This window comes from Protopterus annectens, chromosome 9.part0 (genome assembly GCF_019279795.1).
Source record: "Protopterus annectens isolate FY-2018-M chromosome 9.part0, PAN1.0, whole genome shotgun sequence".
NCBI classification, from domain to species: domain Eukaryota; kingdom Metazoa; phylum Chordata; order Ceratodontiformes; family Protopteridae; genus Protopterus; species Protopterus annectens.
The window spans coordinates 470,994,169-471,008,724 of record NC_056743.1 but is presented as its reverse complement, the minus strand read 5'-3'; the positions used below and the strand labels follow the sequence as shown (position 1 = coordinate 471,008,724).

Sequence of the window (14,556 nt, the reverse complement as noted above, 5' to 3'; positions counted from 1 at the left end):
TCCCCTCACTTCATTTATTTCTAATGTTAAGAACACCAAAGTAATAAAATTGTACATACTGTGCCTGTGATTATAACAATGATAGTGTATTTTGCTGAGCTTTGGCTGTGTGTTTTCGTTATTTTAAGAGTATTAAATTATTTATTTCATTCATTTCAGGGGAAATAGCTGCTGTTGTTATATGCATATTGGTACTGCTAATTGTCGTGGCAATTATTTGGCGCTGTTGCTCCAAGAAACATAAAAGGAATCAATCTTCTGGTAAGGGATTATCAAGAAGGATTAAGCTTTGCTCCTATAAATTTTTAAATTTTTGCCCAATGCTTATTTGCTGTGAGCAGAAAATGTAGAGACATGTTTGTGCCGGGAGAATAGAGAGAGACCACACAAATGTATGAAACAGCTTTTGAGGACATCTCTGGAAAACTCATGTAACCTGACAGTTTTGGTTAAAAAGTTCATTTTTAGAACATTTAAATAAATAACTCGTAATCCTAGCTTTCGAAGAAACACACCAGTAACCGAAAATAACTTGCAAAAAAGTACCAGTAGCAGCAACTAATAAAACCCATTTTAATAGAAAATAGTAATACAAAAAAAGTTGCGTTCAGGTTAAGCGCTTTCGTCTTTTTACTAAAAACTTCTTCAGAACCATGAGTGGAACCTCTACTAGTCTCATTTAAAATCAGGAATGAACAAAGACAACACCACAAACAAAAAACAATCACTGGTCGTCTCTACATTAGTAGTGATGCCTGTCCAATAATGTTCAAGATACCTTAGTTATATTAGATGCAGCTCTGTGAGTACAAATCACCTGCTATCTAAAATACTAAACATGGATCAGTGATAAATTTCCTTAATTAAAAAGGCAAATAATGTTAATAAAGAAACATGGCCTTGTTATCGTATAACTGATGCTCTTATCTTCAGCTCACTGGCAATTGAAATGGTATCATTTAAACCAGGATAATTCGCTGCATCCAGTTTCAGTTGCCAGAACATTTTCCTGTGTAGAAGTTTGTTCTCCCAGTCACCATTGTAGGGATTTGCAGGGATCTGTTAAGAGTATCAGAAAAGTAAAACTACTGAATCGTTCACAAATGAGTGAATGTTTTGCCAGTGCATTTTTTGGGTTTTTATGCTGTATGCAATATAAATGATGATATATACATTTATTTAGGGCATTGTTAGTCTTTCCAATATAGAATGCTGAACAATTGGCGCAATTTGCTAGGTAGACAACCCTTTGAGACAAACAATTTGTATGGTCTCCTAGTCTTCTAAAAATTTATTTTACCTAAAGTTCAAACTTCACAGTTCATGTTTGTATACCGGCACTGGGAACCTTGTCCGCATTTTCTTAAGGGCAACCCTTTGTTGGCAGTCTTAGGCTGTCTGGTAAGGACTTAATATTGGGTTTGTTCTTATAAATAAGAGGGCATTGCACAAAACATGTGTTTGATGTTGTCGTTCCATTGTAGTAGTGACCAGTTTTTACTCAAAAAAAAAAACCTCTTGTCCTCACATCGGTGGTATAATGGAGTGCCATGTTTTTCTGGGTGTTAAGACCACCATTGTCCCTTGTGCCCATCTGTTGTAACCTATTTATTATAATGGTAGCAAATTTGTCCCTTCTTGCTCCCAATACCTCCTGACACAACGTTTCCAATAGGTCCAATGGATAACCTCATTCATAGAACATCATTTATTTCCAGTGTGATGACCAGGGAGGTCCACTGGGCCAAACAGAGCCCATTTTCAGTGGAGGCCCAGGGAGAAAAGCTCCAAAAGCAGTAAACAGAATAGAACATAAGTATGGAATATACAGTATATAAAAGCATAAATATACAATTTAAAATACAAATACAAAATCAGGGAGTATACATTTAAAGAACACTTATGTTAAAGTCAAAAGTAATGCAGATAATGTAATTAAAAGTACAAGTCATAAAGTGTTTATACAATTTTAGTGTTTGTTCTAGCAATAATGCTAGTGAAGGGAGGTTTGAAAGAGACAACAATGTAATTTAGGTGGGAAGGGAGCAGGAACAGTCCCAGTTTGAGGTAAGATAAGAATGGAGGAGAGATTTGAAATTAATTAAGAGTAGTTGTGAGTACAGCGAAGGGAGGGGCGAGAGAATTCCATAGTTTAGCCAAGGAGTGTGATAGAAGTAATTGGCCAGGAGGGTGAAGGGATTTATAGATTTTAGGGAGGTTTTGGTTTTCAGATCTAAGAGTACGACTGGGGAGGTAAGCGGATAAGATCGATGAAAGCAAGGGGCACATGGAGGGTTGGAATAGGAGTTTGTGAGTAGTGGTGAGTTGTATGAATTTCAGTTTAGGGAGTGGAGGGAATGGCATTAATGGGTAAAAAAGTAATACTTTTGGACCTTGTAGCAAATTTAGACTTTGGTATAGTAGGCTTTCAGTTTTTTTAGGCTAAGTTGGAGATGAGCAAGTAAAGTTGCATCATACATAAGAGTGGAGCAGGTAGGAGGAGGCTGGAGTATGTCTGTTAGAAGCAGTTAGATAGCTATTTTGTCTATAGAGCAGACATAGTTTTTGGTGGCCTTTTTATTATTTTGGATGTGGATATCCAATTTTAAATGTTCATCAATGGTGACTCGAGTAGTTTGGTGTGAGGTATAATCTCGATTAGAGTGTTATTGTGGCTTTTTGTATTAAAGGAGCTTTTGTCCATGATGAAATTTCTCGAAGGAAAGAATATCATGATTTTTGTTTTGTTAGCATTGAGAGTGAGATGGTTGTTTAGCATCCAAGTTTCGGTATTGGAGAAGGCTGTTTGGGTTTTTTGAAGGAGTTCAGAGGGTAAGTTTGCTGTACAGATTGTGGAATCAGCATACTGGATCAGTGTAGCATTATCTATGGATTCGTGAAAGTTAATGAAAATATTGAACAGTAAGGGGCCAAACATAGAGCCTTGGGGACACCGGAGGGATTGTTGAGAAACGAAGTGGAATTTTTCCATTTAACGGCTTGTTGTCTATTGGAAGAGAGAGCATGTCAACCAGGCAATGGAGGAAGGAGAGAAATTGAGGGAAGAAAGTTGAGATAAGAGTAAAGGATGTGACACAGTGTCAAAGGCTTTGGAGAGATCTAAGTAAAGGGTGGATATGATTGTCCCGGAGTCATGAGCATGATTAACGGTATCAAGAAAGGACAGAATTGCAGTGGTAGTGTTGCGGCCAGGCCTGAAACCATATTGGGTTGGGGTAAGATGATGATTGTGTGTTGGGTATGGCAAGAGTTGGTGATGAATGCCATTTTTCGAGGATTTTAGAAAGAAGTGATAGAATAGCTATAGGATGGGAATTAGTAGTGTCTGTGTTATTGTCACCTTTGTGGGGAGGGGTGACAAAAGCTTTCTTCCAGAGTGAGAGGACATAGGCTAAACATCTGCTTAATAAACTCAAATTGCTCTAAGCATTCATTGTCATAGGATGTTAACCTGGGTATATGTATTAACTGACTTTTAACCACCCCTCTTTTCCTGATGAAAGGGGTCACAGCTGAAAAAGTATAAAAGTATTGCAAAACATTGGTTTTCTATATATACTGGTCCTCCATTTATGATTTTTGCTTTTACTGATCATGTCCAAATACGCTGTGGACTGTTTGCCAAGCTTAAAAATGAATTGGAGGAACTCTGTGCTGGTCTGAATTTGATTACAGAACATGTGAAACAGGTTGATTGTTTTTTCCCATGTAATTAAAAGGTTGTCAAGAAACCTAAAATAGGCTTTACAGTGCTTGAACAGGGGGAATCTAAACAAAGTCTTCTTCCCATTTTAAAATAATGGCATTTGCAAACAAGGAGACACAGAAACACCCATGACAACACCCATTTTCTGATGAAAATACTCCCCTTCAAAAAACAAACAGTTGTTACTTGGTGGTAATTCCATAAATTCACAAATCCTATTCACTTCTGTATCTGCTAATAGACCGTGTTTCTTTGCCACCTCTTCAAACTAACTTAATCCCAGGTCATGTGGAATTACATTGAACAAACTCTTAACATCACAGGTAATAAATAAAAAAAATTATCCATCACCATGAATAGAACTCAGTTTGTCTAGTAAATCCCATGAATCCTTAAGTATGTGGAAAGGGATGAAACATGCTTGAGCTTTGAATTAACATACTTGGCTAGAGGTTCCAAATAGAGGTGGAAAAACAAAGTTAATACGAGGCAACAAGTACATAACGGAGTACTGATTCAGATGCACTGGCATTAGATTTTTTAATCACTGACACGGTCAGATTTACTTCTTACTGCAATTTTCACATTTACAATTTTACTGAACTAAATATTGGACCACAGCACTACAGTTTATTTTTAAAAGGTTTCTATTTCATTCCTGCATCCACAGCCAGAGTGGAATATATCATAGTAGATTTAAAAATGTTCACCAGGAAACTGAATTTTCAGGTCCTATTTGGTGAAAATACCAATACTGCGAACATGCTTCATAGAAGAAGCACTATGAATCCACCTTTGTTTTGTGAAAAGGACATACATAGTGTACTGAGTAAAAAAATTGAGAAGATATTATAATTTAACGCTATGAGAAAAAACGTTACTGAATGCGTTCATGGTCAACAAGGAAATTAGGTGTATGAAACTGGACGGGGTGAATAGTATGGATTATTCTGGTCAGATGACAAATTTATTATATGATGAACATGTGTACAATGTAGTATCACTCAATGAGATCAGTATGCTTACAGGAAAATTAGGATAGTCTAGAATGACATGTTTGCATCAGATGTTATTTCCCGTGATCTTTGATTTCTTGAGTAGACTACCCGGTCATCCCAAAGATCTTTGGAATTCCTAAGATCCACACAGATATGAACAATCCCCCCCCCCCCCCCAGACCGATTGTAGCAGCTAGAAGCTGAGTTATGGAACTTCTAGCCAAGTATGTTAATTCAAAAGCATTTGTTTCATCTCTTTCCACATATTCTTAAGGATTCATGGAATTTACTGGACAAACTGAGATCTACCATGGTGATGGACAATTTATTTATTATCTGTGATGTTAAGAGTTTTATTGTAATCCCACATGACCTGGGAGTAAGTTGGTTTGAAGAGGTGGCCAGGAAACACAGTCAATTAACAGATTTTGAAGTGAACATGATTTTTGAAATTATGGAATTAATAATACTAAGTAATAACTTTTGTTTTATTGAAGGGGAGTATTTTAATCAGAAAACAGCTTTCCATGAGTGCTGCCTGTGCCCCATTGTTTGCACATGCCGTTATGTTAAAATGGAAAAGACTTTTTTGTTCAGACTCCCCCTGTTCAAGCACTATAAAGCCTATTTTAGGTTTCTTGACAACCTATTAATTATATGGGAAGAAATCATCAACCTGTTTCATGTGTTCTGTGATCAAATTCAGACCAGCACAGAATTCCTCAAATTCACTTTTCAGATTGCCAAAAGTCCACGGTGTATTTGGACATAAACATCAGTAAGAGAAAATCATAAATGGAGGACCAGTATATATAGAAAACCAATGTTCTGCAACTTTTTTGTACTTTTCCAGCTGTCACCTCATTCATCACAAAAGTGGGGCGGGTTAAAAGTCAGTTAATGTGTATATCCAGGTTAACATCTGATGTCTATGAATGCTTACAGCAATTTAAATTGATTAAGCGGATGTTCTGTGAACGAGGTATCCATCGGATTTATTGGAACGGTTATTTCAGGAGGTATTGGGAGCAAGAGGGGGCAAATTTGCTCCCATTATAACAAATGAGTTACAACAGATGGGCACAAGGGGCAGTGGTGGTTTTAACACACAGAACAACATGGTACTCCATTATATCACTGATGTGAGGAAAATAGAGGTATTTTGCATAAAAACTGGTCACTACTAGAATGTAATGATAACATCAAACACATGTTTTGTGCAATCAATGCCCTCTTTTATTTACAAGAACAAGCCCAATATTAAGTCCTTGTTGGAGAGCACTAGGACTGCCAACAAAGGGTTGCCCCTAACCAGAAAATGCAGACAATGTTCCCAGTGCTGGTATAAAAACATGAAATGTGACATTCAAATTTTGGGTAAAATAAATTTTTCAAAGACTAGAAGACCATAGTTATTTGTCCCAAAGGGCAGTCTACCTTGCAAAATGTGCCAATCGGTCGGCATTCTACACTGGAAAGACTAACAATGCCCTAAATAAATGTATATATTAGCACTTGTATTGCATACAGTGTAAAGACCCGAAAAATGCACTGTCAAAACATTCAATCATTTGTGAGTGTTTCAGTAGTTTTCTTTTCTGGTACTGAAACAGATCCCTGCAATGGTGATTGGAAGAACAAACTTCTACACACGAAAATGTTTTGGCAATTGAAATTGGATACAGCAAATTATCCTGATTTAAATGATACTATTTCATTTGCCAGTGAGCTGAAGAAATGAACATCAGTTGTATAACAAGGCCATGTTTCTTTGTTAACATTGTTATTTGCCTTTGTAATTAGGGAATTTATCATTGATCCATGTTTGGGTGGCTGCGGTGGTCCAGTGGTTTACATTGTTGCCTCACAGCAAAGAGGTTCTTTGGTTAGATTCTTGGTTGAAGTGTCTTCTGTGCGGAGTCTGCATGTCCTCCCAGTGGTCGCGTGTTTCCTCCAGGTGCTCCAGTTTCCTCCCACATCGCAAAGACATGCTGTAGGTGGATTGGACACAATAAATTAACCCTAGGTGTGAGTGCGTGGGTGTGTGTGCCTTCTGTGGAAGGTTGGGTGCCGGGCTGGCAACTCAACACTGTAAAAACTTCACTGCCAGTTATGAGCGGACAGGTGATCCGCTGTGGCGATCCCTAACTGGGAAAAGCTGAAAGAAGATCATTGATCCATGTTTAGTATTTATAGGACAGGTGGTTTATATTCGCAGAGCTGCATCTAATATGACTTTAAGGTATCTTGAACATTATTGGACAGGTATCACTACTGACATAGAGAAGACCAGTGATTGGTTATTTTTTGGGGGTGTGTCTTTGTTCATTCATTGCAAGTTGGGAGCTATTAACTCCCCAAGTGATGTTGACATCCTACAGAAAGGCCTCACTGAGACCAACGACTGGTGTCAGAACCATGGCCTTCAGCTCAATGCCAAAAAATGTCATCCCCTTTGGGAAAAACCCGGTTCCCATGAATTACCATATCAATGGTAGTTCACTGAACACAGAAGGTGTTATAGGAGATCTGGGAAACAGGTTGACAGCAACCTCTCTTTTGACCACCACATTGCCACTGTGGTCAGAAAGTCCTATGTGGCACATCTCATTACTAAGGGTTTTGCATCCAGGAAGAAAGAGGTCATTGTCTCACTCTACTTTACTTTTCCCTCATTAGGCCAGTCAGAGTACAATGCCCCATTTGGCATGTACCTCACTAAACACCTGTAACACCTGGAGAGGCTACAAAAGTACCTCACAAAGAGGATCCTAGGCCTTAAACATTTGTCCTATATGGACAGACTCAAAAAACTCCCAACTATTCTTTGTCTCATATCGCTTACTTAGAGGTGATCTCTGCTTGACTTACAAAGCCATGTCTGACCCAGCTCTGTTAGAAATGCTACATCTAAAGAAATCCCAATCCCTCTGCACCATATGCTCCAGAGACCTCAACCTCATTACCACAATCAACAGAACATGCTGGAGGGACAGGTTCATAACCCAGCGACTGCCCATGCTATGGAATAGACTTCCCATACATGTCGAGCAGAGCACTTCACGGGCCCTCAAGAGAAATCTTGATGAGTGGATGGGAAATAGAAAATTTACCCCAGGGATCACTCCAGTGGCTTTACTCCACAGGCACTGTGAACTAAGGTCGGGTGGCATGATGCCAGAGTAAAGCCTATGGCCTAGGCTTGTGAAGGCTCCAGGGCCATTAGCTTAGTACACACCTATGAACCTATGATTTTAAACGAGACTAGTAGAGGTTCCATTCATGGTTCTGAAGTCTTTAGTTTAAAGATGAAAGTGGTTAACCTGAATGTAACGTTTTTTATCATTTTCTATTAAAGTGGGTTTAAGTTGTTGCTATGGGTGCTTTTTTGGAAGTTATTGTCAGTCATTTTTTTAGAACATCTGTGTTGCACAGTGAAAGTCTTCATTTATGTATTTTACATAGTTTCTGATGAAGTTCAGTTTAGAAACCTAACGGATTTGCCTCATCAGAGAGATAAGATAGAAAATGTTGGCAAAAGGTCAAGGAGAATGAAGAATGGTTGGCAGAGAGGAGCTGTCTTGTAGGTTAGCTTCTGCTCAGTATTCTTTATGGAGGATAGGCAGAGACCCTGTATGGTACAAGACAGCTTCTGATCAATATTCTGTAGGGAGCTGATGAAAACAGGCCAATAATTAAGACTTGATCATTCTTTAGTCTAGCCTTAACTTCATCATCTGTGAATTACCCAACTGAAAATGCCTCAGACAAATTTATTTTCCCACTTCCCACATTCAGCGTCCTTTTCTAACAATCAAGAAAAATGCACCAACTCAGGAGTTTAAAAAAAAAACAAAAAAACTTCAGTTGAAAACTACTTGTCCCAAAAGTAATTAAAAAAATACTATCTCTCTCCTTTTCTGAATTCCTTTTTTTTCAAACTGGATTGCCATTCTTCACTATTTAGAGCTTTCAGCAGAAGCTCCCTTTTTCGTTTAAGCAGACTGTTAAGTTATTATTTTGTTGCTGATCACATGATGTGGTGCATCTTCTCAACATGAATGAGTTGTTTTTATACAGCTAATATGTAGGTGCACTCCCTCCGCTGAAATATATTTAATGGACTTAACATCTACTGAAAACAGATAATAAATGTAATATGTAATAGGTGACATGGAACATGTGCATCACTTGAACAGATCTTTGAAAACAGATTGATAGGAAATGTGACCCATGCAAAGCCATGGAACAGATTATAAAGGAAATGATCAACAAGGACTTTGTCAGACTACAGACACTGGACCCATTTCCATTTGGCTTTAAGGGGGAAGGTCTTCCATACATATCTTGGTAGATTTCTTCACCAAAGCAATGAATGACTGGGAAATGGTGCATATCACCAACCTTGACCTGGCCAAGGCGTTTTTTGCAGTATTCTACTTTGGTATTGTTGACAGTCTCTCAGAACTATGCATGAATCCCTACATAACTCTGTGGATTGCTGGCTGGCTCACAGATAGGACCCAAGAGGTCAGGATTGGTGAGACCACCTCCTCTAGGAGACTGATCACCAGCAGCATACCCCAGGGCTCTGTGTTGGGCCCGATCCTGTTTGGCATCTGCTTCTTGGAGGTCAAGGCTAATGTCAAAGGCCGCTGGCTCTCATAGTTCAGATGACTGTAAATCAGGAGCTATCATAGATTAAACCAAGAACCAAAAGTGAAGGACAACATGGTGAAAAGTGACTCTTAATATCTGAAAACACCCCAGAGACTCCAGTGGCTCAGCATGCAAAATTTAATGAAAATAAACCGTACAACTTCTACAAGGTTAACCACTTTCATCTCTAACCTAGGAACTTCACCAGAACATAATTTCTTCCACAACAGTTCATTGGTGAATTTAAAAATATACTGAAAATCACATGACCCGTAAGAGCCAATCTATTAACTACAAATTCATACCAAAAACATACAAGTAGCAAATAAATTAAGCATGTTTAAAATATTCTACATTACATTCATAATCAAACTCTAAAACAAAACAAAAAAATGAATGTAGTTTTAAAATGCAAGATATAGACACCATGTCGTTCAGTTTTGGATACTTGTAAGTATTTAAGAAAATTTGCTACCACAATTCTCTTTTCTGTAAATGCTCCCTCCAAGGTCTCCACCTAGGGTTTTTTCCCCACCCTTTCCACCACAAAAAACAAAAATCTTGTGTGAGAGAAATCTTTTAATGTATGTTAGTATAATGCATTTCTGGTTTTGCATTTCACAATACCATGCATGTGTTTGTAAATACTTTCCCTCATATTTCTCTGTGCTTTACCAATGCAGATTGATGGACATTGCTGATATCTGGCTATATAATCTACGCCCTTAGAATTACAATTGAAATGACCCCTTGCATCTATCATTTGCTGTTATATACAGACATGATCCCCTACTGAAATGCAAGTACACTGAGAGCAGTTTCCACTTTTAAATGCACTCTTTTTAATAGTAGATGTGAAATTGTTCAATCTTGCCGTTTGTTCTTACACACGGGTTCGGAGCCGATCCTCGGCTCCGAGTCGGCTGCATCACTAGCTCGCATCTTCGAGAAAGCTCGAGGCACAGTAATATCCCATGATCCTCTGGTGCTAACCCTCAGATTTAGTTTGCCGCTAGCAGCAGAGTGCATCGAGAGGCTCGGGCCAGTAGAAATTTTACTATTTTTTCTTGTTATATATTGATCATTTTTTATATTCCTTATAATCTTTATCTTAGCATTTGATAGCTTTATATATAGTAGTTGTTTGACTAGTTTAGGTAGTTTGTTACCTTAAAATTCTTAGTAAGGGCCTTAGGCCGTTTTTGTCTGTAAGAATTTACAGTATTTAAAAAAAAAAAAATTTTTCTATTTTTTTCACAAAAATATATATATATCTTAGTGTGCTGTGGTGCGTTTTACATTTATATATATATATATCTTATATTGTAGTTAGAAATTTTTCTATATAGTGCTGTCTTTTTTTTTTCTAGTTAAAAAAAATGTCAGAAAAGACCAAAAGTGGGTTTAAAAGGTGTCAGTGTGGACAGATGTCCATTACTGACAACCATTCATACTGCGTCTACTGTCTTGGCCCTCTCCACTTGCAGGAAGACTGTTCCATCTGTCATTCCTTTAGTGGGAGGGTCATGCTGGAAAGGCGCAGGAAGTTGGTGGACAGAGGTTTGATCAAACCTGAGTTTCAGGAGGCCCTGGACAAGGCTGAACAGGTTTCAAAGTCTTCGAAGGGGTCGAAGTCTTCAAGAGTGTCGGAGCCCAAGTCATCGGCTCTGAGCACCTCTTTTCAAATTCGGACACCGGCTCCTGTGACTTCGGTGCCGGGTGTCTAGACCTTATCTCTGCATGAGGCTCAGGTACCACCGTCTACTATCCTTCGCTCGGTGACTGCTTCGATCCCTTCGACCCGTTCTTTGAGGCCACTTTCTGACTCCGATGTGGACCGAGTGGTACAGAAGCTTATGGAGAACTTGGCTTTGTTAAAATTAATCGAGGTATCGTCCCAGCTGGTTTCGAAACTCGAAGCTATTCCAGTTCCCTCAACACTTCCTCCTCCGAGACCTGTCGAGTCATCGGTGTTAGGAGTCGAATAACCGATGATTGTAGAGCCCTCGATGCCGAAGCCTCCAGTAGTGCTATCGGCTCCGTTGACCTCGACTCCTTCGGAACCAGCTGGAGAGTCTCGGAGCCGAACATCTTTCCTGGGTTCCGGGGGAGATAGTCGAACCGAGATTTCAGTTCCGACTCTTCCTCTCGGTGCCTCGGCTCAGATCAGTTCGGATCTGTCCTCGGTGTTGGAGCCCGTGGTTCCGATTCCGGAGAAACGACCTCATTCTTCAGATCGGGTCGGATCTTTGGGTCGGGGCATCGGTGCCTTTGACATCATGAGGAAGGTCTTGTCGGATCAGACGCATACTTCATCGGTATCTTTATCACCTTCCCCAAAAGGTCCGCGTTCTGCTTCTGTGCCTTCGGTACCTACCAAGCGTCGAGACCCAGTGCCTCAGAAGTCCCCACAGGGAGACTCTGGTTCCTCAGATGCATCCCCAGAAGCTCCTGCTGAGGATGTTCCGAGGAAACGACTGTGCAAGAGGAGGCACATAGATTCCCCACAGGAATCTCTTGCATCTGATACCGATTTAAATGAAACAGAAGGGTCCCCACGGTCCACCTCTGAGGATGTCTCGTTTGCAGACATTTTGGAAATCCTGAAGCAAAGAGAGGGGACTGGCAAACCCTTACCCCTTCTGCGGATGAATCGGTTTTACTGAAGGCATTTGGGACTCAAACCTTCTACCTCCTGGGTGACTCCTCCCTTTGACGATCTCATGGATCTAGTAGCTCGGAGGGCTTGGGAAACACCTGATACAGTGGAACCAGTCCCTCGTAAACCCAACAAATACATGACAGCTCCCCAAGATGAAGCCTATCTTACAAAAGGAGTTCCCGTAGACACTATGGTGGTGGTGGCGGCCACTAAGAAAGAGATGTCTGAATCATCTTCCTCTGTCCATCCTCCTAATAAGGATTCTAGGACAATGGACAGATATGGGAAGCGCATATTTAGTTCGGCGACTTTTTCCATCCGATCGCTCAACTACCTTACACATTTCACACGTTTACAAAGAGATCTCATTAAGGAATTAGGAGATACTCTTCAGGGACACACAGATGCTGCTGTCGCTGAGAAAGTGACAGCGCAACTTAACACCCTAAATTCCATAGTCAACTCGTCCATGAGGCTGATTTCATACCCAGCCGAAGGATCGAGTAGAGCGGCAGCTTCAGCGATTGCCCTGAGAAGACAATCCTGGTTGCGCTTATGCTCCTTTGTGGAAGCCTTTACGTCTTCCTTTGCCAATGCCCCCTTTGATGGTGCCTCCCTGTTTGGGCCCAAAGTAAAGGAGACTCTCACGAGGTGTGAACAAGAAGGGAAGACCCTGTCTGCCGTAGGGGTCTGTTTTTCCGTTCCATCTAGACCCTACCCTAAAGGGCAACGAGGAGGAAAGATGTGGTTCTGAAAGACTCTAGGATCTTTTCAACACACCCAAAGTGACGCCCCCTCCAGAGGCAGAGGAGGGGGAAGAAACGGAAGACGCCGCCCAGCCGGCAGAGGGGGTCCGCAAAATCAGGGTGACAGAGACCTTCTCTGGAAAACCCTTCCAGCACTCCTGAGTGCAGGCCCGGCTGTCCTACTCTGGAGGCAGTCGGGAGTCGCTTGGCTTTATACCCAGAGGCCTGGTTAAGTCTTACATCAGATTACTGGGTAAAAAGCATAGTTACCAGAGACTACAACATCCCCTTCATAAAAAAATCACCAAACTCCAAAAAAACTCCCAGATGTTCCACCCAGTCTGTGAGACCAAGCAACCATAGAGATAGGAAGGTTGCTCAAAAACAGAGTCATCCAACCAGTCCCAGCGGACCAAATAGGATCCGGAACTTACTCAAGGTTCTTTTTAGTTCCAAAGAAAACAGGGGACTGGAGGCCAATTTTAGACCTCAGCAAGTTAAATACCTTTGTGAAAAATCAACCAATAAACAATGAAAGCCAAAAGCAGAAACTAAAAATGCGAATGACATAAATTCCTGCTCCGGACCAAGGAAATCTGTGCCACCAAGGTAAAAAGTTTGTGCTGATGTTGATACAGCTTCAAAAAGATGTTAAAAAATGCCAACTGCCAAACAAAAGTAAAATCCAAGCAAATCTTTTATTCCACACGATAAAACACAATTTTTCATCTTTAATAATACTGTCATGCAAACCATTTAATTCTTTTAAAATACAGTTGCCCTTATTAATATAATCATCAATCATCAGTTTAAGCATTTCTAAGCCTGTTTTGTTAAACAATTCTGCCAACTGAGAGTGTAAAGGAGAACCCAAAAGCGCGTTGTTCGGAAAACGAAAACAACGTAATCCTCTGGGTACACATTCTACTTTGATATATTCTCTTAAATAGTTTATTTCCAGCTGTGAGTTCTTAACAAAACAGGCTTAGAAATGCTTAAACTGATGATTGATGATTATATTAATAAGGGCAACTGTATTTTAAAAGAATTAAATGGTTTGCATGACAGTATTATTAAAGATGAAAAATTGTGTTTTATCGTGTGGAATAAAAGATTTGCTTGGATTTTACTTTTGTTTGGCAGTTGGCATTTTTTAACATCTTTTTGAAGCTGTATCAACATCAGCACAAACTTTTTACCTTGGTGGCGCAGATTTCCTTGGTCCGGAGCAGGAATTTGTCATTCGCATTTTTAGTTTCTACCTTTGTGAAAAAGGAAAAGTTCTGGATGGTCACGCTTCAGTCAATCCTCCCTTTTCTGCAAAAGGGTGACTGGATGTGCTCTATAGATCTCAAAGACGCGTACTACCATATCAAAATGGCCAGGGCGTCCAGAGATCACTTGCGCTTCCGGCTGGGAGCCAGTCATTTCCAGTTTCGCGCTCTGCCCTTTGGTCTCACCTCAGCCCACAGGGTGTTCACCAAATGCATGGCAGTAGTAGCGTCTCACTTGAGACGAAAGGGATTCCGGGTGTTTCCTTATCTAGACGACTGGCTCCTTTCCGCCACCACCAAGTGTCATCTTCTACAAGCCAGGGACTACACCATCAGTCTTTGCTCTTCACTAGGCATAACAGTGAATTTTGGAAAATCTGTCTTATCGCCGTCACAGTGTATCTTATTTATAGGAGCACAGCTAGACACTTCCCTGGCTCAAGTTACTCTCCCCCCATCAAGAGTGTCAGGCCTCAGGCATCAAATTTCG

The 14,556-nt window shown here is 40.2% G+C and overlaps 1 protein-coding gene across 1 annotated transcript in view; it reads left to right on the top strand.

Moving 5' to 3' along the window:
- The window catches only part of LOC122811276 (tumor necrosis factor receptor superfamily member 10B-like), a gene marked incomplete in the record, with an annotated part of 590,662 nt that overhangs the window by 335,120 nt on the left and 240,986 nt on the right, over positions 1-14,556 (top strand). The window contains 1 exon segment of the mRNA XM_044083011.1: positions 160-261. Coding sequence (XP_043938946.1) covers positions 160-261 — 102 coding nt within the window.